Source organism: Pogoniulus pusillus, chromosome 38 (genome assembly GCF_015220805.1).
Source record: "Pogoniulus pusillus isolate bPogPus1 chromosome 38, bPogPus1.pri, whole genome shotgun sequence".
Lineage (NCBI taxonomy): Eukaryota > Metazoa > Chordata > Aves > Piciformes > Lybiidae > Pogoniulus > Pogoniulus pusillus.
Window position 1 is genome coordinate 5140383 of NC_087301.1, and position 26611 is coordinate 5166993.

A 26611-nucleotide genomic window follows, 5' to 3' on the forward strand; every position below is an offset into this window, starting at 1 on the left:
TTTCACAGCATCACAGAACTGTCAGGGCTGGAAGAAACCTCAAGGATCATCGAGTTTCAACCCCTCTGCCATGGGTAGGGACACCTCAGATTGCCCAGAGCCACGTCCAGTCTGGCTTTAAAAACACCCAGGGATGAGGCTTCCACCACCTCCCAGGGCAACCTGTGCCAGTGTCTCCTCACCCTCCCTCTCTGTGCTCCACAACCTCCCTGGACAACCTGTGCCAGTGTCTCCTCACCCTCCCTCTCTGTGCTCCACAACCTCCCTGGCCAACCTGTGCCAGTGTCTCCTCACCCTCCCTCTCTCTGTGCTCCACAACCTCCCTGGCCAACCTGTGCCAGTGTCTTCTCACTCTCTCTCTCTGTGCTCCACAACCTCCCTGGCCAACCTGTGCCAGTGTCTCCCCACCTTCACTGTCAAGAATTCCTTCCTAATCTCCAGTCTATATCTGCTCTCCTCACATCTTCAGGAACTTGTTGCAGTTCTCTGAGATATTGTGGCCCAAAATTAACTTCACTCTCCCAGTGCAGCCAACTGTGAAACCAAAAGGGAGCAGAGGGAATGCTCCACCTCCATCGTAACATCCTCACCCTGGAACGAGGCAGAAGGGTCAAAGTGAGTTGCAGGGTGTTGAGCAGTAAGTCACCTGAGAGTCAATTAGGAGGAATGCCACTAAAAAAAGCCATCCAAATTACCATGGCTATGTGCCAGCTGTCACAGCTCAGCCTTTCACTGGAAGCCTTTTAAACCACTTCAGCATTTGCATACACTTCTGCTCCCAAAGCCCAGACCACTGTAAGCCAAGCACCATCTGAAGGGGGCTGACCTTCCTTAGCAGAGCCAAAGGCTCCTGTCAACATTTAGTAGGAGAATTGACTTTATAACCCCCAAAAAAACAACACCATGGAGTAGGTTGGTCAGATATTTGCAGAAGAAGAGAGAGGCAGCAGCTGTGGTTGTGTGAATGCAGCCTTCCCTTTGTTCAGAAACACTGATTCAGCTTTACAGAGAACCAAAGGCAAAACCCTGCCTGGCTGCCTTACCGTGGCCCTTACACACACACACACTGATGCCTGCTTGTTCAGAGAGCACAGGGCTGAAACTACAGAGTCACAGATTGCTTTGGGTGGGAAAGGATCCTCAGAGTTCATTTTGTCCAACCCCACTGCAGGCAGCAGGGACACCTCCAACTAGAGCAGGCTGCCCAGGACCGCATCAAGAATGAGTTTGAATGCCTCAAGCACATCCCTGGGTAACCTCTTCCAGTATTTTACCACTCTCACTGTATCACAGTATCACAGCATTATCAGGGTTGGAAGAGACCTCACAGATCATCAAGTCCAACCCTTTACCACACAGCTCAAGGCCAGACCATGGCACCAAGTGCCACGTCCAGTCCTGCCTTGAACAGCTCCAGGGACGGCGACTCCACCACCTCCCCGGGCAGCCCATTCCAGTGTCCAATGACTCTCTCAGTGAAGAACTTTCTCCTCACCTTGTGCAGAACTTCCTCCTGATATCCATCCTGCTCCTAGTTTAAAACCAATAGCCACACCATGCCTAACAGGATCACAGATTCACAGCACAGTAGGAGCTGAAAGGGATCCCTGGAGATCATCTTGTCCAGCCCGGCTGCAGGCAGCAGGGACACTCCCAACCAGACCAGGCTGCACAGGGCCACCTGAATATCTGAACCACATCCCCAGGCAGCCTGTTCTAGTGTCTGGGCAGCCTGTTCTAGTGCCTCCCCACCTCATTGTGCAGAAATCCCACCTGATGTCCAACCTAAATCTGTCCTGCTCCTGTTTCAACCCATTGCTCCTCGTCCTATTGCTCCAAGCCCTTCTAACCAGCCCCTCCTCAGCCTTCCTGCAGGTCCCAATGCCCAGAAAGAAGAGAGTCTGACAACAACTTGCAGTTTGTGATATGAATCTGCTGTGACACAGCCTAAACCCAGCGTAGTGAGGGGAAAAGCAGTAGCATTCCTAACCCAGAGATCTGCATGAGTTAAAACACTGTGTGCACACCAGGGATGCCTTTACATGTTTGATAACAGAGAACATCAGCAAGAGACTGCTCCAGATCACAGACTCCCAGGATGTCAGGGGTTGGAAAGGACCAAAGAGATCATCCAGTCCAACCCTCTGCTAGGGCAGGACCATCCAATCTAGCTCAGGGCACACAGGAACACATCCAGACAGGCCTTGAAAAGCTCCAGAGAAGGAAACTCCACAACCTCTCTGGGCAGCCTGTGACAGGGCTCTGGGAGCCTTCCAGCCAAGAAGTTGCCTCTTGTGTTGAGCTGGAACCTCCTGTGCTGCAGCATCCAGTTCCTTGTCCTATCCCAGGGAGCAGTGAGCAGAGCCTGTCCCTCCCCCTCCTGACCCCCAGCCCTCAGATAGTTATAGACATTGATCAAATCCCCTCTCAGTCTTCTCTTCTCCATACTAAGCAGCCCCACAGCCCTCAGCCTCTTCTCACCAGGCAGTGCTCCAGTCCCCCCATCATCCTCATAGCCCTCTGCTAGACCTTATCCAGCAGATCCCTGCCCCTCTTCAACTGGGGAGCCCAAAACTGAAGGCAGCTCTTCAGGAGCTATTTGAGAAGGTTTGAGCTCTCCAGCTCCTGCCTTCAACCACACAGTGCTTTTACAAGCTGTTCAGCAAGCAGCCTGCTCATTTTTTCCCCCCATCTTCTTTTAACAAATTAAAAAGGAGAGGGGGAAAAAAAGTGGGAGTTTATTGTAGGTAGCCTCCCCCTGCAGTGGAATGCAAAGTTAAGATAGATAAGGACTAAAGAGTCACCCATGTTGGCAAGGCCTTTGAGAATGAATGACTCAGGCACTAATTCTTGGTCTTGATAAGAGTCACAAAACAAGTTATGGAGATGTCAACCTCCCATCCCCTGCCAGGCAAACAGCAGCCTGACGCACACAGCAGTGAGGTTTGAGAGTTCTGCTGAAAAAGGAAGTTCTGTGGCTGCTCACCTGCCTAAGGCTGGAGAGGGAAAAGGTTGGCACAGCCCAGCTCCTTCTGCCAGATCCACCAGCACTGGACACTCTGTGTGTAGCAGATGGTAGCCACTCACATTCCTGGCTGAAGGAAAGCTTCTAACTTCCTCTTGTGTTCTTCACCCATGAAACTCCAGTTCCAGACAGGGAGGGGCTAGAGAGTGTGCAATGGAGGCTGCAAGGATGATGTGGGGACTGGAACATCTGTGTGAGGAGGAAAGGCTGAGAGCCCTGGGGCTGGTCAGGCTGGAGAAGAGGAGGCTGAGAGGGGATCTGAGCAATGCTTATATGAGGACAGGCTACAGAACTTGGGGCTCTTCAGTCTGGAGAAGAGAAGGATTCAAGGAGACCTTGGAGTGGCCTTCCAGTATCTGAAGGGGGCCTACAGGAAGGCTGGGGAGGGACTATTGACAAGGTCTGGTGATGACAGGACAAGGGGGAATGGGTTTAAACTGGCAGAGGGGAGATTTAGACTAGATGTCAGGAAGTTCTTTACAGTGAGGGTGGTGAGACACTGGCACAGGTTGCCCAGGGAGGTTGTGGCTGCTTCCTCCCTGGAGCTGTTCAAGGCCAGGTTAGATGAGGCCTTCGGCAACCTGCTCTAGTGGGAGGTATCCCTGCCTACAGCAGGGAGTTGGAGCTGGATGATCCTTGAGGTCCCTTCCAAACCAAACCATTCTATGATTCTATAGCTGAGGTATGGGGGGCAAGAAGATGCCAAGCTCCTTGCAGTGCTGTCCTGCGATAGGGCAAGGGACACTGGACCCCAACTGGCACCAAGGAAGTTCTACCTCAGTGCAAGAGAAAACTTTGAGTGCAGGCTGCCCAGAGAGGTTGTGGAGTCTCCTTCTCTAGAGACCTTCAGGATCCATCCTGATACCTGTGATTCTATGCTTCACACCCACCCATGCCTCTCTGGAGTCTCCTTCTCTAGAGACCTTCAGGATCCATCCTGATACCTGTGATTCTATGCTTCACACCCACCCATGCCTCTCTGGAGTCTCCTTCTCTAGAGACCTTCAGGATCCATCCTGATACCTGTGATTCTATGCTTCACACCCACCCATGCCTCTCTGGAGTCTCCTCTAGAGACCTTCAGGATCCATCCTGATACCTGTGATTCTATGCTTCACACCCACCCATGCCTCTCTGGAGTCTCCTTCCCCAGAGACCTTCAGGATCCATCCTGATACCTGTGATTCTATATGCTTCTATGCTTCACACCCACCTATGCCTGTGAGTCCATAGTTCTATCAGAGCCAGGCCTGGGAGCCTTGCCCAATTTAATCTTCCCTGGGGATAAAAACAAAAGCATAACAACGAAACTCTAGCACCAGGACTTTCAGATAGAGAGTGGAACCAGAGCCTGCTAACTGCTGGCTGAAGTACAGAGAGAAATAGCTGAACACAAGCACAGAACTGCTCGCTGCTGTCTCTATGCCATGAGCAGCTGCACAGCTCCACCTGAGCAGAGCAAATGGCTTAGGCAGGCATTCCCCTACAGCCTCCTCTTTGCTCCTCGATACAGACTGGCAGCAAGCTTATGAGGTAAGGGATGTGGACTGAAGCTTCCCTGGGGAAAGAGAAGAACTGAAAGTGCATTTCTGTGTGAGTGTTCCAGCTCTGTGGATGTTGGCTGGCAGATGGCTTTGTCTGTATCTGAGATTCTTCATTTATTAAAAACTCCCAAAAGGCCAAAACCAAAACTACAAAGGAGAAGGAGAAGAAATGAGTGCCCTTAATTTGGCAATTACCAGAATTTGCTAGGTGTGCTCTGAGACTTAGGTACCAAAGCCAAGCCCTGCAGGGGACAAGAGAAGAGACAGAATCAGAGCTAGTTCCTGCATTCCAAACTGTTTTAGGCAGGACCTATGCACAGGATTTCTCCAATGGGGGCAATTCCAGGCATGCTCAGAGGCAAGATCTCTGCTTAGGGAATGCAGACTCAAAGAGGTGAGTTTAGGCACTTCCAGCATTAAGGCAGCCACGGAGTAGGAATGCTTTGGATTATCATGTGAGGTGCAGGGAAGTCAGCTCTAAGCAGACCCTGCTTTAAGAAGCAAACTGGTTGATGGATGCTGTGCTGCACATTGCCCTGCTCTGGCAGGGGACTGCAGCCATCAGTGCATTAGAAAAGATGCTGGATCAGCTAACTGTGTCCTGAAAACCCAAAGACTGGCCAAAAGGGCACAAACAATTGCTGCCAGCCTGCATACTGCCAATCACCAGGCAGTCCTAACTTCAGCAATAAGATATATTAATACCTCCTCTCTGATTGCTCCTCTCTTACTTCCCATTATCTTTCCCAGGCTGGCTAACCACTGGAATAACGATTGCCACTGCAAATGCCTCTGGGAGTTTGCCCAGCTCCAGCTCTTGGAACTAATAATTGTGTGAAAGCCCCTGTGAGAAATTCACTGCTGCCACAGGAGGTGCAAACAGAGAGTAGCAAAGTGAAATGGGCATCCAGTAATGCTCATGGACACCTGGTGACATCAGAAAAGAGAAGGCTCTGCAAGATAAAGGACATCTTCATAGCACATGCAGGAAGAGGGCTTGGACAGCTGCCTTTTGTTATACAGGATCACAGGAGGTTAGGGGGTGGAAGGGACCCAAAGACATCATCCAGTCCAACCCCCCTGCCACAGCAGGGACACAATCTAGTTCAGAGCACACAGGAACACAGCCAGACAGGCATGGAAAGGCTCCACAGAAGGAGACTCCACAATCTCTCTGGGGAGCTCTAGGATCCTTCCAGTCAAGAAGTTCCCCCTTGTGTTGAGCTGGAACCTCCTGTGCTGCATCTTCCATCCTTTGCTCCTTCTCCTATCCCAGGGAGCAGTGAGCAGAGCCTGTCCCCCTCCTGACCCCCAGCCCTCAGACACTGATAAACATTGATTCAATCCCCTCTCAGTCTTCTCTTCTCCAGACTAAACAGCCCCAAGGCCCTCAGCCTCTCCTCACCAGGCAGTGCTCCAGTCCCTCATCATCCTCATAGCCCTCTGCTGGACCCTCTCCATCAGATCCCTGCCTCTCATTCAACTGGGGAGCTCAAAACTGAAGGCAGTATTCAAGATGAGATCTCATCAGTGCAGAGTAGATTGCATCAGGTTGAAAAAGACCCTCAAAGGTCATCATACCCAACCCACTGCAGTCAGCAGGGACACCTCCAGCTAGATCAAGCTGCCTAGGGCCACACCAAGCCTGTTCTTGAACGTTTTCAGGAGCCTCAACCACATCCCTGTGCAGCTGTCACAACCCAGTGTCCTGAGCAGCAGGGGAGGTGGTGTTAGGATTCAAAAATCCCCTTGGAGTTAACCAAAGCAAACCAGCCCCAAAGGGCTGCTGGTTTGGGTCTCTGCAGGAGAGGTTCTCCAGCTCTCTGAGCAGCTCCAACAGGTCCTTGTCCCTTTTGTGTTGGGTGCCCCCTGCTGGCCGGCCGCGGAAACAGGCGAAGAGGAGAGAGCGCCGCAGCAAGTGCCTGAACTGCCCTCTGAGGTCTGCTCCACAGCTTGAACGGAGGGGACAACGCAGCCAGGAGCAACTCCCTCTTCTACAGCAAGCACCAAAAGGATGCCAACTGCGGCAGCTTTCTGTTGTATGCTCGCCGTAAACAGCGCACACGAAGAACCCAGGAGGATCCACCTCACTAGGAGGAAGAAATTCACCCTAAGGGTGCTGGAGCCCTGGAACAGGCTGCCCAGAGAGGTTGTGGGGTCTCCTTCTCTGGAGACTTTCAAGACCCATCTAGGTGTGTGGCTACATGACCTGTCCTAAGTGACCCTGCTTTGGCAGGATTTGATGCCCTCCAGAGGTCCCTTCCAGCCCCAACCATTCTGTGATTCTATGATAAACTACACAGCCTATTTCAAGAAGAAAACTCCTCATATCCCAAGCTAACAGACGACCTCTTATGGTAAGCAAGGATCTATAGACTTTGAGAAGTGATGGTTGTTGTTATGGCATCAGTAAGTTTGCAGATGACACCAAACTAGCAGCAGGTGTAGATCTATGGAGGGTAGGAGAGCCCTGCAGAGGGACCTGGCCAGGCTGGATGGGTGAGCAAAGGCCAACGGGAGGAGACTGAACAAGGCCAAGGGCAGGGTTCTACACTTTGGCCACAACAACCCCAAGCAGCACTACAGGCTGGGGACTGAGTGGCTGAGAGCAGCCAGGCAGAGAGGGAGCTGGGGGTGCTGGGAGAGAGGAGCTGAAGAGGAGGCAGCAGTGCCCAGGTGGGCAGCAGAGCCAATGGCATCCTGGGCTGGCTCAGGAGCAGTGTGGCCAGCAGGACCAGGGCAGTCCATCTACGCCTTTACTCAGCAGTGGTCAGACCACACCTTGAGTGCTGTGTCCAGTTCTGGGCTCCTCCATTCAAGAGAGATGTTGAGGTGCTGGAAGGTGTCCAGAGAAGGGCAGCAAAGCTGGGAAGGGGCCTGGAGCACAGCCCTGTGAGGAGAGGCTGAGGGAGCTGGGGATGTGCAGCCTGCAGCAGAGGAGGCTCAGGGCAGAGCTCATTGCTGGCTGCAGCTGCCTGCAGGGAGGCTGTAGCCAGGTGGAGTTGGGCTCTGCTGCCAGGCACCCAGGCACAGAAGGAGGGGACACAGCCTCAAGCTGTACCAGGGCAGGTTGAGGCTGGATGTTAGGAGGAAGTTGTTGTCAGAGAGAGTGATTGGCATTGGAATGGGCTGCCCAGAGAGGTGGTGGAGTCTCTGTCCCTGGAGGTGTTGCAGCCAAGCCTGGCTGGGGCACTTAGTGCCATGGTCTGGTTGGTTGGGCAGGGCTGGGTGCTAGGTTGGCCTGGCTGAGCTTGGAGCTCTCTTCCAACCTACTTGATCCTATGAAAACGTTGAAGTACAGCAGCAAACTACAGTCATAAACCAGGCACTTACCTGTGCAGCAGTGGTCGTATTTCAGATGTGAATCCTTCAGATTGGACTGAGAACAGCTTCTGCCAGATGACCTGCAGGGAAACACAATAGGCTCAGATAACTCCCATCAATATTTTACACCAACACATCAGCATGGCTGAACATCCAGTGACCATTAAATATTGAGGGGCTGAAAGCAATGCCCTTCTTGTGCTCATCTGCTTTGGCAATCCACACTGCTCCCTGCAACAGAGAAATGGCTCTTTTCTTCTTCTTCATCTGCTCTGCTTTTGCAAGCTTACTTTGTGGGGAGCCACAGCTCCCAAACAATGAGGACTGCCAAAGTGGAAGTTACTGCAAAAGAGAAGAGAACCTCCCAACTTGTCCAGCAGGTACTCACAGATCATTCTCCTGAGCTTTATACCTCCTTTAGTATACTGCTGAGCATAATTCTGCTCAAGGAAGATGCAGCCAGACTTTAATTTGGCTGAATGCTACAGAAGCTCTTAGATAATCAATTGGGCTGATGGAAATTGATGGTGTAAAAGGCAAGGAAACTTAAACAGCAGGTGTTGAGCATTCAGTTTTAGTGCAACACATCCAAAGGCTTCCTTTGTGTGCTGCAGAGTAAACCAATACTGAAAAGGAGGAATAGCTTGTTGAAGCAGGATTCATTTCCCTGACTTAGGTGTTAAGGTTAGTGCTTTGCCAGTTAAATATTGGAGCTAAGTCATCCACCAGCAATCTGTAAGAAAAACTGACAAGACTTTTTCTTGCTGTTCAAAGGCTTTTTCTGCCCTGAAGGAAGCACCACACCAGTTCCATGCCCCCCAGGAACGTTTCGCTCGGAAGGAGCAGCAGCACTGGGAGCAGGCAGCTGCTTGATGTGCCCAGTGGGTTTCTTTAACCCCTTGCCTGGCCAGACTGCATGTCTGCCCTGTGGCTCAGAGGCAGTGCAGCCTGCAGAGGGGCAAGAGACCTGTGTCTGCCTTGGGAAGGGTCAAGTGTTCCAGGTAGGGCAGCTGTTCAGTCCTGATGTACCTCTCTATTAGTCCTTTGTTCATTCCCTTCCCAGTCTACAACTACCCAAAAGGACATTGTGGAGAGGCTGCTGCTGGGCTCTGCTTACAGTAACTGGAGACAGAACAAGGGGGAATGGCCTCAAGCTGAGGCTTGGGGAGGTTTAGACTGGACATTGGGAAAAAGTTTTTCATGGACAGAATGATCAGGGACTGGAGTGAGCTGCCCAGGGAGGTGTTGGAGTCACCCACCCTGGAGGTGTTTAAAAGTGCTTTGGATGTGGTGCTTGGGGCTATGGTTTAAGGTGAATCTTGTAGAGTAGGGTTCTAGGCTGGCCTTGGTGATCCTGAGGGGCTTTGCCAACCTGAATGTGTCTCTGATTCACCTCACCTGCACTGCCTTATTCAGTCTCTCTCTTTAGCCTCCAGTCCTACAGCTGATTGCCAATTAGAGCTCTGGGGAGTGGCACAGGACACCAGATTTTAAACCAGTCTGAAGTTATTTAGGGGCACATTAATCCTTCACTGGAAGGTGAAAGGTGTGTGTACAGGCATCAGTTTCATCTGACCTGCTCAGACAGGGGACAGTGAAAACAATCAGAGACCTGGCAGCCCTGCTAGGAAAGGCTGAGAGCTGGGTTTGTTCAGCCTTCAGAAGAGAAAGCCAAGGGGAGACTTATCACCATGGACCAGTGCATAAGGAGAGGCTGCCAGGAGGATGGAGACTCCCTTTTGCTAAGGAGTCCCATGGAGAAGACAAGGGGTGATGGAGACAAGTTACTGCTGGGGACATTCCCATAGGGCTCCAGAGGAAAATGTCTCCCCACAAGAACAGCTGGACACTGGAATCATCTCCCAGGGGAAACAGTGGAGTCACTGCAGCTCCACTCTCACCTAGAAAAGTTGGAGCAGATGATCCTTGGGGGTCTCTTCTAACCTGGCATTCTGTGAATGCTGAATGCAGCAAGGTACAGAAGAGTACCTGCATGAGGCTGCAGGTTCCTACACCAGTGCTTCCTTTGCAGCCCCGTGATGCTCACTGCACCTGCCCTCCAGGATACCTGAGCTCCTCGAGTGATGGAAGACACTGTGTCAGAAGAGCATATGACAGCTGCAGAGATTCAGCCTCCAGAAACCAGGAAGGGAAGTGTCTGACCAGCAAGCAATGGGCTCGGTACTGCTCACAGGAGGTACTTGCTCAGGGGAGGTGCTTTTTGCTCAGAAGAGAGGCTGCTCAGAGGAGGTGCTTTTGCTCAGAGGAGGGATTTCAATTGTTGCTTTAAATCCAAAGCACTTGCAGCAGCTGCCCCTAAAAGGCAGCTTCCAAATTGTACCTTCAGAAGGCACAGACACCACAGCAACCAAGTGTTAGTGGTGTTTTCACAGGAGGGTTTTATTGCCTCTTCCTCCTCCTGAAACAGGAAGCCCTAATTTCCCTTCTCACATAAGGAGCATCACTTTTGCTGCTGGTTTGTTCCTTTTGCTGTTGCTGCAGGTTTGTGCTGTCCCCAGAGATTATCAAGGCTATGACAAAGTCCTTGGGCTCTGTGTTTGTCAGACTGACAGTCTGGAGGGTGTGTGCAATTCTCAGTGTAGAAGACAACAAAAAGCTACTCTGCAAGTCATTTGTGCAGAGCAAAAGGCTCAGCTTCTTATCACTCACAGGAATGGGAGCAAGGTAAAAGCTGGAGCTGTTTTCACAACCTGACTCTTGCTGCTACACTCAGTAATTTATGTTCTTTGGAGTGAGACAGTGGAACAGGTTGCCTAGGGAGGTTGTGGAAGTCCTCTCCCTGGACAGGTTCATAGACAGGTTGGATGAGGTCTTGAGCAAGCTGGGCTAGGGGGAGGTCTCCTTGCCCATGGCAGGTTGGATCACACAGGATCAGAGGATGTCAGGGGTGGGAAGAGACCCAAAGAGATCATCCAGTCCAACCCCTCTGCCAGAGCAGAGCCATACAATCTAGCTCAGGGCACACAAAAACATCCAGACAGGCCTGGAAAGGCTCCACAGAAGGACACTCCACAACCTCTCTGGGCAGCCTGTGCCAGTGCTCTGGGACCCTTCCAGTCAAGCAGTTCCCACTTGTGCTGAGCTGGAACCTCCTGTGCTGCAGCTTCCATCCATTGCTGCTTGTCCTATCCCAGGGAGCAGTGAGCAGAGCCTGTCCCCACTCCTCCTGACCCCCAGCCCTCAGAGATTGACAAACATTGATCAAATCCCCTCTCAGTCTTCTCTTCTCCAGCCTAAGCAGCCCCAGGTCCCTCAGCCTCTCCTCATCAGGCAGTGCTCCAGTCCCCTCAGCATCCTCACAGCCCTCTGCTGGACCCTGTCCAGCAGATTCCTGTCCCTCTGCAACTGGGGAGCTGGATGATCTTAAAGATCCCTTCCAAGCCAACCCATTCTCTGCATAATCTTTTTAACCACAGGACACCTTCAACCCTTTTTTTTCCCCCTTAAATCCAGAAAGCAGCTCTTAGTACCCTTACACTGCAACTGTGTCACAACTTCATGTAAAAAACCACAAACTTCTGAACTTTTTTTCCTCTCAGACTGCTGTGTCCTTAGAAGAATTAAGAACAGTTCTCCTACAACCATACTCCTCTTTGAGAGATGTCTGCTCTCCAGAACAAAGCAAATACAGTCAGCCAACATACATGGTGAAAATGAGTGGTAAGGGAAAGAACAAAAACTGTCCTGTTATAAGAGAGGGGGACTGAAAATGCTACTTGGGTTTAGGTTTTGGAGGTCTTACTCAGGGTGCTGTGGTGAGTGGATAGCCCCTGAGCAAAAGCAAAAGTGACCAATGCTCTTTATGCTGCTCCAGGGAATGGATTTTTAGGGGTGTATAATCCTGACCCACAACAGCTCCATAACTTCATGGTGCTTAATGAGGCTTCATCACAGCACAAAACTCAACCTTCTCCAACAACAGATCCAGGTAAGTGCTCCTGTAAGTCTCCAAAGCACCTGTTTAAAACAGCTGCTCTAAGGTTTAGTTGTGCTTTGTCTTATCAACCACCTCCAGAGATTCAGAGAAAGGGTTGGAAGGGACCTTAAAGTTCATCCAGATCAACCCACCTGTCACCTACCATCAGCACAGGTTGCTCAAGGGCTCATCCAACCTGACCTTGAACACCTCCAGGTGCTCCACAACCTCCCTGGGCATCCTCTGCCAGTGTCTCCTCACCCTCACTGATCCACAACCTCCCTGGAGATGTTCAAGGTTAGGGTTAGGCCTTCAACATCTCCCTGCACAACCTGTGCCAGTGTCTCCTCACCCTCACTGATCCACAACCTCCCTGGAGGTTTTCAAAGCCAGGTTGGATGATGCCTTAAGCAACCTGTGCTGGTGGGAGGTGTCCCTGCCCATGGCAGAGGTTTGAAACTGGATGAGCTTTAAAGTCCCTTCCAAGCCAAACCATCCTGTGGCTATGAACCCAATGTCAGGACAATGCCAGTGGTATATTGGCCTGGTCTCTTGACAGTGAGCTTTATCTGGGTCCCAAATTTGCACCTATAAAAGCTTAGCCATGAGAATGAAAAGGAAAGGCTACATCCTGCAGCTGTTCTGCAGCTAGAAAATCACCTGCAGTGATCCAAACCTAACAAGATTTGTGCTTTCACAGTCAGGAATGGCCATGAGGAGCACAGTTCTGCCTGGCTACAAAACCTGATTGCTTCAAGCTCCACATCAGAACTCCTTTTCACTGGCATCTTAAACCCTACCACCTGCATCAATGTCAATGTGGTCATCATGTTCATTGTCTCCAAGGAGCATTACCCAGTGTATGATATGTAAGTACAGATGCTGAATGTAGGACTCACCTCATGCACTTAGGCTGCAGAGAACAAGGCTGCAATTTCCTCTTGGTGGAGAGAATGCAGAGCAGACTACAAAGATGATCCAAGGGCTGGAGCAGGACTGCTGTGAGGACAGGCTGAAGGAGTTGGGGTTTGCAGCCTGGAGAGGACTCCAAGACCTTAGAGCTGCCTGCCAAGAGCTGCATGCATCCTAGAGGAAGGCTGCAGAGGGACTTCTCAGGAGGGTGTCTAGAGACAGGACAAGAGGGAATGGGTTGAAGACAATTAGAAGTTCAGTGCCTAAATCCACTGATCCTCAGTTACTGAGTGACATGGATGAACCTTAAGTGACAACTCTGTCTTAGCAAAAGCCTGTTGTAAATCTGAGCCTGCACCCAAACAAGTGAGTAGTAACAAGAGCCAAGTTTTGTCCTTTTGCTCCTAGAAACAACCTGTACAACACCAATGCTGAATTTGACTGGGGAGACCTTCGAAGCCTCAGTGAGGAAGTCAAAGAGGCCTCCCAAAAATTCCTCCTCTTCTTTTTCCAGTTCCAGCACCCTGGTACCTATGTGCTACAGCTGAGCAGCAACCAGCACAAGAAAATGGTTTGTGTCAAGGAGCCCTCTCTGCATGGGCAGTGTCCCTCTCAGCAAAGCATTGCATGTCCCATGGGACTGCTTGGAAACAGAGGCTGGCAACAGAGTGACTAAAGAGCAGCCAGGCAGAGAGTGACCTGGGGGTGCTGGGAGAGAGGAGCTGAACATGAGGCAGCAGTGCCCAGGAGGGCAGCAGAGCCAATGGTATCCTGCCCTGGCTCAGGAGCAGTGTGGCCATTGAGACAAAGGAGGTTATCCTTTCCTTGTGCTCTGTTCTGCTCAGGCCACACCTAAAGTGCTGTGTCCAGTTCTGGGCTCCTCCACTGCAGAGAGATGTTGAGGTGCTGGAAGGTGTTTGGAGAAGGGCAGCAAGGCTGGGGAGGGGCCTGGAGCAGAGCCCTGTGAGGAGAGGCTGAGGGAGCTGGGGGGGTGCAGCCTGCAGCAGAGGAGGCTTAGGGCAGACCTCTTCGCTGTCTGCAGCTCCCTGAAAGGAGGCTGTAGCCAGGTGGGGTTGGGCTCTGCTGCCAGGCAGCCAGGGACAGAAGAAGAGGACACAGCCTGAAGCTGTGCCAGGGCAGGTTGAGGCTGGATGTCAGGAGGAAGTTGTTGTCAGAGAGAGTGACTGGCATTGGAATGGGCTGCCCAGGGAGGTGGTGGAGTTGCCATCCCTGGAGATGTTGAAGCCAAGCCTGGCTGGGGCACTTAGTGCCATGGTCTGGTTGGTTGGGCAGGGCTGGGTGCTAGGTTGGGCTGGCTGAGCTTGGAGCTCTCTTCCAACCTGCTTGATTCTATGATCCTAAAACTCAGCAGTGAACATCTTTCAATATCTGCACATCAGACTGTACAGGTGAGTCCAGCAGTAAGCACCTGAGCCTGCATGCATCTGGCTGCACAGAATCACAGACTTGTTTGGGTTGGAAAAGGCTTCTAAGATCAAGTTCAACCACTGACCTAACACCACCATGACCATCAAACCCTGTCCCCAAGTGCCACAGCCACACCTTTCTTGAACACCTCCAGGGATGGGGACTCCATCCCTGGGCAGCCCTGACTACTTCTGCAGCAAAGAATTTTTTCCTGGTCTCCAACTTAGCCATCTCCTGGCACAATTTCAGGCTATTTCCTCTCCTTCTATCACCCGGGACTAAAGAGCAGAGCCCAACATTCCCTTCACTGCAACCACCTATCAGGGAGCTGTAGAACACTGAAGTCTCCTCTCAGCCTTCATTTCTCCAGGCTAAACACCCCCAGGTCCCTCAGCTTCTCCTCACCAGCCTTATTTTCCACACCCTCCAACAGCTTTGTTGCCCTTCTCTGGACTTGTTCCAGCCCCTCAACACCCTTCTTAGAACAAGAGGCCCAAAACTAAACCCAGCATTCAAGGTGCAGCCTCACCACTGTCCAGTACAGGAGCACAATTCTGTGTCCCTACCTTTGGCAGGGGGTTGGACCTAGATGAGCTTTGAGGTCCCTTCCAACCTAAACCATTCTATGATTCCCTGCTCCTGCTGGCCACACTATTGCTGATCCAGGCATATTTAAGTGCAAAGTGATGCAGCTGCTGCAAAGCCTTAAGGTGACAGAAACTACAGTGCCCTTCATGTTTGGGTCAGCATGGGTGCTTAGATCAGCCTTTCTATCTATGCTCCTCTCAAAGTACATCAGGGTCATGCCACCTGGAGGACAGTGTTATGAGGAGGGACCTTTCTTCCCCACGACCCCCAGACACGCTGTACAGATGGGCATTGCCAAAAACCAAGACCTGCTGCTGAAACCTGACTGGGCAGCAATCGCTGGAGTAACCACAGGACTCCTCCTGTTGCTTGTTGCCTCGCTGGGATTGACAGTAAGTAGCAGCTACTGAGACTCTCATGTCCTCTGCCTAACGAGTGATGATACCTCCTGCTTTGCTGAGCCAACGAGGTGTGAATCACATCGACAGAGCTTGGCAAAACAAGGAAAGGAACTTACTTGTTTAATCTGGTTGTGCTTTGCAGTTTCTTTGTCAGAGGCTTAGCTGGTCACACAGAGGCACTCCCTGCCCTCCGTTTCGAAGGCAGCAGCTGAAGCATAATCTGGACACCTATTCCTCCAAGGTGCCGGCAGTCTGCTCCATCAAAAAGCATCACCCCTCACTGCAAAACAAAGGTAGTGTGGGTGCTGACACTGGCAACACAGCAGCACAGAATTAACCAGGTTGGGAAAGACCTCTAGGATCATCCAGTCCAACCTAGCACCTAATGAACTAACCCATGGCACCAAGTGCCTCATGCAGCCTCCTCTTCAACACCTTCAGGGATGGTGACTCTACCACCTCCCTGGGCAGCCCATTCCAATGCCAATCACTCTCTCTGCCAGGAACTTCCTCCTAACAGCCAGCCTAGACCTGCCCTGGCACAGCTTGAGGCTGTGTCCTCTTCTTCTGGCCCTGGCTGCCTGGCAGCAGAGCCCAACCCCACCTGGCTACAGCCTCTCTTCATGGAGCTGCAGACAGCAAAGAGGTCTGCCCTGAGCCTCCTCTGCTGCAGGCTGCACACCCCCAGCTCCCTCAGCCTCTCCTCACAGGGCTCTGCTCCAGGCCCCTCCCCAGCCTTGCTGCCCTTCTCTGGACACATTCAAGCATCTCAACACTGATGGGACAGGTGAAGCAGCAAAAAGGCTAACCAACACTGGGGCTTACAGGGAACAGAGCCAGAACTCCATCTTTAGCTGCACTGATTTACATGTCCCTGCTGCAGGCTGCTTTCTGAAGAGGGAAGAGGGCTGGGAGGCTGAAGAACCAATAGACCTTGAATCATTTAACACCAAGGTTTTCTTTGAACTCCTGCTGAGACAGTCACTATCTGTCACAACCAAACTGGACCACTTCAAAGAAGAGGTAAATTGTCTTTTTTAGAGTACTCACATATATGCTGAAAGGGCCTAAGAGATGCCATTAGCTTTGTTACCATTGGTTCATGAGCCTTGGGCTGTTAGGCATGGTTTATTTTCATCCTTTTAGGATGTGAATCAGACAAGCAGATGCTTAGCATTTTGAGTTTATAACTTATAATACAGTGGGAAAAGCAGTGAGCTTCAGGCAGAATGTTTTGTTTTCCTTGTGGCTCTGCACTCAACTGAAACTGTTTGAGGGAAGTGATTTCATCTTCCAGCTTCAATTTTTCACCTGAAAGATGGAAGCAAGATGAAGTTCCTAGCTCAAACACAGGAGAGCTGCAGATTAAATAGAGGATAAATATGAGTGACTACACAATAGAGACATGATTTTTATCACTTAAATCCATAGGATAGGTTCAACATCTGGGCTGTGAAGTGTTATCTGTAATATTCATCTAATTTCCTTCCAGTACCTGAAGAGGACCTACAAGAAAGCTGGGGAGGGACTTCTCACAAGGGTTTGTAGTGATAGGATGAAGGGGAATGAACTGAAGCTGGAGGAGTGGAGATTACAAAGAAATTCTTAGCAGTGAAGGGGGGAGACACTGGCACAGGTTGGCCAGGGAGGTTGTGGATCACAGAGAGGGAGGGTGAGGAGACACTGGCACAGGTTGCCCAGGGAGGTTGTGGAGCACAGAGAGGGAGGGTGAGGAGACACTGGCACAGGTTGCCCAGGGAGGTTGTGGAGCACAGAGAGGGAGGGTGAGGAGACACTGGCACAGGTTGCCCAGGGAGGTTGTGGAGCATGGAAACTTAGAACATGCTCTTTGATCACATTCTGCATTTCTGTGCTCCACAACCTCCCTGGAGGTGTTCAAGGCCAGGTTGGAGGAGCCCTTGAGCAACCTGTGCTGGTGGAAGGTGTCCCTGCCCATGGCAGGGGGTTGGAGCTGGATGAGCTTGAAGGTCCCTTGCAATCCAACCCATTCTGGTTTATGATTTCAAGGACAGCAGAGGGAGCTGACATTGCAGCAAGCACTTAACAGATGAGTAGCGTGGAAAAATGATCATACCCTGAGACAAGCTAGCACCAGTGTGTTTGATACTGAGAACTGACACCAGCACACCCAGATCACTTCCTGCCCTCCTTCTATAATATTCTTCTCTTATTTTTGTCCCTCAGGTCAAAGCTATATACCACAAGATCACAAATGAAATATCTTCATTGAAAAAACTTTGGATAAAGGCACTGAGAAATGCAGAAGAGAAGAAGGTTGGTTCTGTGTGGCCAGGAGGACAAGGGAGGTTATTCTTCCCTTGTTCTCAGCACTGCTCAGGCCACACCTTGAGTGCTGTGTCCTGTTCTCATCTTCTCAATCCAAGAGAGATGTTGAGGTGCTGGAAGGTGTCCAGAGAAGGGCAGCAAGGCTGGGGAGGGGCCTGGAGCACAGCCCTGGGAGGAGAGGCTGAGAGAGATGGGGGTGTGCAGCCTGCAGAAGAGGAGGCTCAGGGCAGATCACTTTGCTGTCTACAACTACCTGAAGAGAGGCTGCAGCCAGGTAGGGTTGGACTCTTCTCCTAGGCAAGCAGCAACAGAACAAGGGGACACAGCCTCAAGCTGTGCCAGGGGAGATCTAGGCTGGATGTTAGGAGGAAGTTGTTGGCAGAGAGAGTGATTGGCATTGGAATGGGCTGCCCAGGGAGGTGGTGGAGGCACCATCCCTTGAGGTCTTCAAGAACAGACTGGATGAGGCACTTGGTGCCATGGTCTAGTTAACTGGATAGGGCTGGGTGCTAGGTTGGACTGGATGATCTTGGAGGCCTCTTCCAACCTGGCTGATTCTATGATTTTGGAGGAGAAGGTAGTAAGGAAGAATTGGAGGCCTGGTCTGGTTGATCTGAAAAAAAGTCTCATGCTTGGAAAGAAATCATTTGGCTTCTATGCATTAAAAGATGCAATCTGCATAAGAAGGAGAACCATTTAAAAAGGGCATCTGAAGAGTCTATAAAAAGGCTTTTTTAAAACCAATTAACACTGATCTGCTTTCTCCACATCTGTGCTTATTGCTTCATCCATGAAGAACAGCCTCTTGCTCCCCAGAAAATTTGAGGAACCACTAAATGCCACTTTCCCTGTGAACAAAGAGCATTTCCATCATGGAAAGGGGAGCTGTGGATGGAGGGCACGGTAAGAATCCCTTGACAGGAGCTAACAGTAACTGTTGTGGTAAGCCAGCAAGCACTGTGCAATGGCAGGAGGCTGATGCAAAGCAAATCATTACAGCTCTTCATCAGTACCTCACTTAATACCACAAAGCCTATTTCTGTAACCTTCTACAGCCTGGCACGTTGTAGAAACACAGATGTGATGTTAGGATGTGGCACAAAGGCTGACTTCCTTCTCTCTCAGTCAGAGAAAAGTTCAGTTCCAGTGGAATCTGTCCTGGTTTGCTCCTGGGAAGAGTTCATGGATATTACATGACCAGTGGCATGGCTACTGGATGAGGCACTTAGTGCCATGGTCTAGTTGACTGGATAGAGCTGGGTGATAGGTTGGACTGGATGATCTTGGAGGTCTCTTCCAACCTGGTTGATTCTATTCTACTCTGATTTTAAAAGTGCCTCTCCCTTTTTCCAGCTTTGAAGAGGAAAGTTGTGCTTACTTGTCCCCTTCAGACCTTGAGGATAAAGTGGATCAGCTAACTCAAGAGTTGGTGCATATCACAGAGGATGAACACCAGTTTTTAAAGAGTAAAGGCAACCAAGAGTTGCTCCCTTACTATCTTGAATTAACTAGGCTGGAGAAAGACTGCCTGGTGAAACAAATAGATGCATTAGAAGAGAAAATAGCCCTGGGCAGAGAGCTGTAATGGCTCTCAGATGAAGACCTGGGAGCTTGGTTCTCACTTGGCCCTCTGCATTAGGCTAAAATACATCTTGAGGTTATCAAAACTGTAGTGATTTCCACCCCTCCATTCATCCTAAAGGGTCCTTGAGTGAAAGCAACTAATAAATACTAATTTAAAAGACTTCAGCCTACATAACATTTCTGTCTATACCCAAGCAGTGTAAAACCAAACACTGCTGCTAAAGTTCAGAGAGCCCCAGAGAATTCCATCAAATTCCAGAGAATTGAATACCCTCTAAAACAGTTCTGGGGAGGGGGAAGCAGGGATGACATCACCACTCCTTGGATCCAGCGAAGATGTCACAGGAACAGGCCAGGCTCCTGGTGCAGGTCTACATTCCAAGAAGGTCTTCTGTGGCAGATGCAACATCTGGAGCCCAGAAGTTGTGGTCCTTTTGTACTCTTTTGGTGAAGGGGTACAAAAAGTGCCAACAATGTCACACCTTGAGACAAGAGAGTCATTAAGGCTGCCAGCCCTGTCCTGCCACATGCATTGCTTTGGCTATCACAGTTCTTTCCTACTGCAAGGGGAATCTCAGTCTCCCTGGAATGCTGGACTAGCCAGAACCCAGCTTGACTCCAGCTGTGCAGAGCTACAAAAGCTGCCTATGGACTCCAGCACTGCCAGCTTGCTGCTGGGTGTCCTTAGAGATAGGAGCTCCATCCTTCTACAGGATGTGTTAGCTTACAGCTGGGGAGAGCTACAAAAGCTGCCCATGGGCTCCAGCACTGCCAGCTTGCTGCTGGGTGTCCTTAGAAATAGGAGCTCCATCCTTCTACAGGATGTGTTAGCTTACAGCTGTGCAGAGCTACAAAAGCTGCCTATGGGCTCCAGCACTGCCAGCTTGCTGCTGGGTGTCCTTAGAAATAGGAGCTCCATCCTTCTACAGGATGTGTTAGCTTACAGCTGGGGAGAGCTACAAAAGCTGCCCGTGGGCTACAGCATTACCAGCTTGCTGCTGGGGGTCCTTAGAGATAGGAGCTCCATCCTTCTACAGGATGTGTTAGCTTACAGCTGGGGAGAGCTACAAAAGCTTCCTCTGGGCTCCAGCATTACCAGCTTGCTGCTGGGTGTCCTTAGAAATAGGAGCTCCATCCTTCTACAGGATGTGTTAGCTTACAGCTGGGGAGAGCTACAAAAGCTTCCTCTGGGCTCCAGCATTACCAGCTTGCTGTTGGGTGTCCTTAGAAATAGGAGCTCCATCCTTCTACAGGATGTGTTAGCTTACAGCTGGGGAGGGAAGCCCCAGCCAAGAGGGTAGAGCCCTGCCAGAGCACCAAGGCAGTCCCCCAGAGCTGCATCCCCATAACCTTTACTCAAGGTGGCTCAGAGCTGCTTCTGTGCTATGGAAGATGATTTGCTCAAGACAGGCACTCCTGCTTCATCAGAATAGAGCAGACCATTGCTCAGCGCAGCTTGAGGAACGATTTCATCCTCCTTGGCTCCCTCCTGCTGTCACCATAAGAGCTTCCAACGCCCTTCAGAGCACCGAGAGCAGATCAGATGGCTTTAAAAACACACCAGGAGCAGATTTATTGATAGATGCATTTCCTTTTTGACTTACAAAGCAAAGCCTCACATGGAATTTTCAATCTTATCTTCACATTAATAAAACACTTTAAAAAGGTCACATCATAAAACACATCTCTCTCTCTCCCCTCCCTCCCCCCATCCAAGAAGAGTGTGACAAGCACAAAAAGGCAGAAATAGAGGTTAGACAGAAAGTGCTTTCTGGTTTTAATTCGACTCACTAGTGACAGCCTTCCCCTGGTACCACAGAGCTCAGGGCTTCAGCAGGGGCAGCCACAGCTCTACCGCTTGGTGTTGACCCAGTGGTACCTATCGACTCGCAGTCCTGCGAAGGCAGCTGTGGGCCTGCAGGCTCTGTAAGCCCTGTGCTGGGCGTAGCAAGAGCCATCGCTCAGGTAGGTCTTCCTGTGCAGGTACTGGCACCAGGGTTGTATGGGAGCCTTGCAGTAGTCACTGAACTGAACGGCGAGAAAGGAGAGAGGGAAAAGAGGGTTGTGAAAGCAGAGCCCCCTCGGAGCCCCTGCCAGGATAGAGCATCCCTCGGAGCCCTGCAACCAGACCTGACCTGGTACAGGGGCCCCAAGAGCCCGGGACCAGACCTGGCCTGGCCCAGTGGGCCCCAAGAGCCCGGGACCAGACCTGGCCTGGCCCAGTGGGCCCCAAGAGCCCGGGACCAGACCTGGCCTGGCCCAGTGGGCCCCAAGAGCCCGGGACCAGACCTGGCCTGGCCCAGTGGGCCCCAAGAGCCCGGGACCAGACCTGGCCTGGCCCAGTGGGCCCCAAGAGCCCGGGACCAGACCTGGCCTGGCCCAGTGGGCCCCAAGAGCCCGGGACCAGACCAGGCCTGGCCTGACCTAGTGAGCCCCAAGAGCCCGGGACCAGACCAGGCCTGGCCTAGTGAGCCCCAAGAGCCCGGGACCAGACCAGGCCTGGCCTAGTGAGCCCCAAGAGCCCGGGACCAGACCAGGCCTGGCCTAGTGAGCCCCAAGAGCCCGGGACCAGACCAGGCCTGGCCTAGTGAGCCCCAAGAGCCCGGGACCAGACCTGGTCTGGTGACCCCTAAATGCTCAGGACCAGACCAGGCCAGACTTGGCCATCAGTTTAAGCCTCCTGCACTCCTCCATGAGGCACCCAGCAGGGCAGGTGCCAGCTCTGACTGCAGGCCACATGCTATTGCCATATGGTTACCTGGTAGACGCTGTTAGGGTTGCTGACAGTAGGGATAGCTTTTGGCTCCTTGCTGAAGCTCTCCTCATCTGAAGAAACCCCAGAATGATAGTCCAGAGCTGCCCTGTCGACAGCATAGCTGATCTGCTGAGGAAGCTCTGGGTTCTCCTCCCCTTCAAAGTGTGCCACGGTGAAGGGCCTGTTCTTCTCGCCGTACCTGGAGGTGAGGAGACAACAGGACAGAGCCCATTCAGGTGGGGAACACCTTTTGGATGGTGGAGTCCAGCCATTAACTCTCCCAGCTCTGGTGGTGAGCCATGGCCTCAGACACACAGACACAGTCCTTAAGTGCATTCAGGGGAGGGGATTCAGCAGTCTCCCTGGGGAGCCTGTTGCAGTGTGTAACAACCCTTACAGTGAGGAAGTGTCTTCTACTCTAAACCTGCTCTGGAACAACTTTAGGCTACTTCTCTTCCTGTCACTTCTTACTAGAGAGAAGAGACTGACACCCTTTGTCTTTCAACCTCCTTTCAGGGAGCAATGAGGTCACTCCTCAGCTGCCTTCTCTCCAGACTAAACCCCAGTTCCTCCCAATTTAGGGTCAGCTGAAAACCACCTGAGGGTGCCTCAATCCCTCATCTGGATCACAGGTAAAGATGGCCCCAGCACTGAGCCCTGGGGCACAGCAAGCTGCCAAAGAGAGTTAACTGCATTGCCCCCACTCTTTAGGCCCAGCCAGGAGGTACTTCTCCAAGCGAAGCTTTCACCCATCCAAGCCATGAGCCAGTTTGCCCAGGAGGATGATGCAGGAGACAGTCAAAGGCCTTACTGAAGCCCAGGTAAACACCCTCAGCCTTGCCCTGATCCACAGAGCAGGTCACCTGGTCCTGGGTGCCCTGTCTGAGCTCCATGAAGGCACTCAAGATGATTTGCTTCAAGACCTTCCCCAGCACTGATGTACAATAAGCACACCCTCAAACACTGAGTCTACTAAGAGGCTTAGAACCAATCAGCTTTGCACAGAGCAGCCACAGCTTCCCAACTCACCTGCAACACACCTCAAAGGGGTCAACCCACACTGTCATCTCTTTTGGCAAACCAAGCTTATCAAAGTCCACATTGCTCTCCACACAAGCTTGCTCCAGCAGTGGGTCTCTTGTCTGATGTTTGTTTATCCTTATGCACCTACATAAGAACAAAGGGCAGATAAGCTTAAAGATTTCACTGCAGCCTCCTAAGTCCTGCTCCTGCACTCCAGCTCATTATTTGTTTTCTCAGTGTATTTCACCTAGTGATGCAGGTTCTCACCTCAACCAGCAAGTTAGCTTCACAAACTAATTTATAGGTCCAAAACAGATCTTCTAGAATCACAGAATCAACCAGGTTGGAAGGGACCTCCAAGCTCATCCAGCCCAACCTATCACCCAGCCCTATCCAGTCATCTAGACCACGGCACTAAATGCCCCATCCAGTCTTTTCTTGAACACCTCTTGTTTGTTTCTAACAATCCACAGTAACTCCCTTCAGTCTTTTTCAAGGGAATTAAAAGCAGGCAGGGCAACTCTGCAAGTTGAATCAGAATTAATCAAGTTGGAAAAGACCTTCAAGATTATAGACTCCAACCTACCACCTAACACCTTCTAATCAACTAACCCATGGCACTAAGTGCTTCATGCAGCCTCCTCGTCAACACCTCCAGGGATGAAGACTCCACCACCTCCCTGGCCAGCCCATTCCAGTGCCAATCACTCTTGCTGTGAAGAGCTTCCTCCTAACATCCAGTCTGAACCTGCCCTGGCACAGCTTGAGGCTGTGTCCTCTTGTGTTGTCCCTGAAAGCCTGGCAGAAGAGACCAACCCACCTGGCTACAACCTCCTTTCAGGTAGTTGAAGCCATCTTGAACTCTGCCAGTTAAGAAGTCAGAGGATTAAGACAAGACACCTGTCTCTAAAATTCCACCTCAGCCACACAGCTGCACACTCACAGCATGTGAAGTCACTTTCAGAATCAGTGACACTTCTCAAGCTTAAGGGACAGCTCAGTAGCTCTCTTTCAGGTTTATCCAACATATTTCCATTTGAAGGGCTCCACACACTCAAAGTATTCACTGCACCTTGAATAGTGTGGAAGAGCTCCATTCCTGCTAAAGGTCCCTCACCTGAAGGCTTGTCCTCTGGAAGGATTGTCCAAGTACCAGTGATTCTTGTACTTCTCAAACAGTATTGTTGTCAGCTTAGCTGCAAATTTCTCCACCTTATGCTTGCTCAGCTTATCTTCCCTTTTCACTAGCCTTGTGATGAAGAAAACTGTGGCAGCAATTTCATCTTTCATTTTAAATGGAAGTGCAGCAGGTGCTTCAGCTGTTGGAGAGTCATCAGCAGAGATGAGACACCACACTAGAGAGATTTAATAGCATTAAGGCACTACCAAGCTCCAAGAATAGCTGCTGCAAAACCTGCATGAGCTATGGCAGATAGAGTCCAGAGACTCCAGTTGCCAAACAGCTGATACCTGTAGCTCTGGGCAGCGAAGTGAGTTGAGTGCATTACTAGAAGACACTCACACTGAGCAATGGAGAGCTGAAAATGCAGTGCTCATTGTTAGATTGCTTATTACACTCAACCATTAGCAACTGTCACAATTAGAGAGGCTTTTTATATTCAAAGAAGACAACATTACCTTCTAAGATCAGAGCAGTTGAAAACCTGAGATGGTTTACCGACAGCTTCAAAGGCATCAAACACTCAGAAAGAGCTACAAGAATCTACAGCATGCACACAGAAGAGAGTGATGGGAAAACCCCACCCAAATCCTCCCTCACTCTTCCTTTAGTGCAGCTTGCTTAGGGTTTATATAGAAGAGGAAATCAGGTGGGTTTGAGGAAGGTAATGACACTCAGATGTGCCTTGCTAGACTAGCTCACATGCTGGGTTCCAGGCTAATTGAAACCTCCTTGGCTCTATTCCAACATCAGCTCCTTCTTGTGAGGTCTAATTGATTCAGTACTGTGTTCTGTTGTGTTCATCAGTGTTCATCTGCTGGACACTCTCTAATCTAGCCCTGTGCCTCTTGAACTGGGGAGCCCACAAAGGAACACAATACTCTATAGATGTGCTCTCACCAGGGCAGAGTAGAGGAGGAGGAGAAACCTTCCTTGATCTGCTGGCCACACTCTTCTGAATCCTGAATCCTGTAAGGAATAAAGAATACATTGAAATAAAATGAATAGAAAAGATGTCTTCTGCTGCTTTTTGTCACACAGCCAAATCCTAGCAGGTCCAGGAGGCTCCAGCACCTCTGCTATGAGGACAGGCTGAGGGAACTGGAGTTGTTCAGCCTGGAGCAGAGAAGACTCCAGGGAAACCTTAGATCTGCCTGCCAGTACCTGAAGGGAGCTACAAGGCTGCAGAGAGACTGTGCTCAAAGGCCTGCACTGAATTCATTCCCAGATGTATCCAAACAGAAGTATCCCAGCAGATTTTGCTGACCCCATGATGAATAGCCAAGTGTCCTGACTACCATGTGGCATGAGATGAAGGAGTAGCCATTTGTGCCTTTTTAGAGGGTGTTGTTGAGTTTTAATCCTTATTAGGAAGAGGGAAAAATACCAACCCATTGCATTACAGTTCAGGGACAACCATGGGACTGGTTCAGAGCTCCCTGAAATCAACAGACACCTGCCCAAAGATTCCAGCAGGGTCCAGGTCAGGCTCCTAACTCAACACCATCACTGCATTACAGTTCAGGGACAACCATGGGACTGGTTCAGAGCTCACTGAAATCAACAGACACCTGCCCAAAGGTTCCAGTAGAATTCAGGTCAGGCTCCTAACTCAACACCATCACTGCATTACAGTTCAGGGACAACCATGGGACTGGTTCAGAGCTCACTGAAATCAATAGACACCTGCCCAAAGGTTCCAGTAGGATTCAGATCAGGCTCCTAACTCAACACCAGCATTCTTAGCCAGATTAAGTTGTGGGTCTCCTGGGCCACCAGGCAAGTCTAGGCATGAATTACAAAGGGGAAACTGTGTCAGAGACAGTTTCTCTAGTAACTGCAGGCCAACTCAAGAGCAAACACTGCTTCCCTAAACACACTGCTGATGGGAGCCACCTCTGCAGAACTTGTTGCAGTTTGCTTGCTGTAAAGGATGGAGTAGATGGAAAAAGACAAGGTGCAGCTCAGTAGTACCAATCTTCCTTCTACAAGCCAGTTGGCTTTTGTGGATGATGGATGAAGGACAATATCTCCAGGTAAGCAGCTGAAGTTCCAAACTCTTGATAGAAAACCCATAAAACCTGAGTTATTTCCTGAGGTGTTCCAACACAAAAAGGGGCAATGCAGAACCAGGAGCAAAGAGTAACTTAAAGTGGGGACAGCCAGCATAGACCTAATCCATACCAGACTGATCCATCTGGTTTCTGTCCCTCCAAACATATATGGTAGCAGGATGGGGTTGTGTTAGAGGTGATTGTGAGGAAGAAAAGAGCAAAGGATTGCTTAGAGAAAGAAGAGATGAAATGCAAGGCAGTGAGAGGACAGGTAGAGAGCAAGCAGATGGAAATGTTTGCCTAGACCCCCAAGAAATAGAAGTGATGTGGTCACCACTGGATATAGATGTCCAACCTGTGTCTCCCACTGCAGGTCAGAGCCAGGGTCACAAGACAGTCATTCTTTCCAGCTCTTAGTCTGTCTGTCTGGGGGCCTCTTCCCATAGCAGCTGGATTTCTAGTGTGAATAAAACCAGGCTGCAGCCCCAGTGTCCAGATAGCAGCCTGGAGGTGCCTGTCTGGACTGCCTCATGTGGCACTAAAGCCTGC

General features: G+C 50.7%; 1 protein-coding gene and 1 long non-coding RNA gene across 3 annotated transcripts in view; both read right to left on the reverse strand.

Annotated features, from left to right (window-relative positions):
• LOC135191139 (uncharacterized) overlaps nucleotides 1-15384 on the reverse strand; it is a 32556-nt gene extending 17172 nt beyond the window's left edge. Inside the window, exons 1-3 of the long non-coding RNA XR_010308734.1 lie at nucleotides 15276-15384; nucleotides 12730-12954; nucleotides 7903-7973 (exon numbers count right to left, since the gene is read on the reverse strand). This is a non-coding gene — a long non-coding RNA (uncharacterized LOC135191139). The remainder of the gene's footprint in view (nucleotides 1-7902; nucleotides 7974-12729; nucleotides 12955-15275) is intronic.
• A 5210-nt stretch (nucleotides 15385-20594) lies between these two features.
• Nucleotides 20595-24600, reverse strand: BTG4 (BTG anti-proliferation factor 4). Of its 2 annotated transcripts, none has more exons than XM_064173037.1 (5): nucleotides 24467-24600; nucleotides 23946-24147; nucleotides 22835-22972; nucleotides 21809-22004; nucleotides 20595-21078 (listed from the first exon to the last, which is right to left on the reverse strand). In XM_064173037.1, exons 1-5 carry the CDS (start codon nucleotides 24522-24524, stop codon nucleotides 20902-20904), a joined length of 771 nt encoding a protein of 256 aa, XP_064029107.1. In that variant the 5' UTR covers nucleotides 24525-24600; the 3' UTR covers nucleotides 20595-20901. The 2 variants fall into 2 exon arrangements, with proteins under 2 accessions (XP_064029107.1, XP_064029106.1); XM_064173036.1 differs by having other exon boundaries at nucleotides 23946-24183.
• Between the last annotated feature and the right edge of the window lie 2011 nt (nucleotides 24601-26611).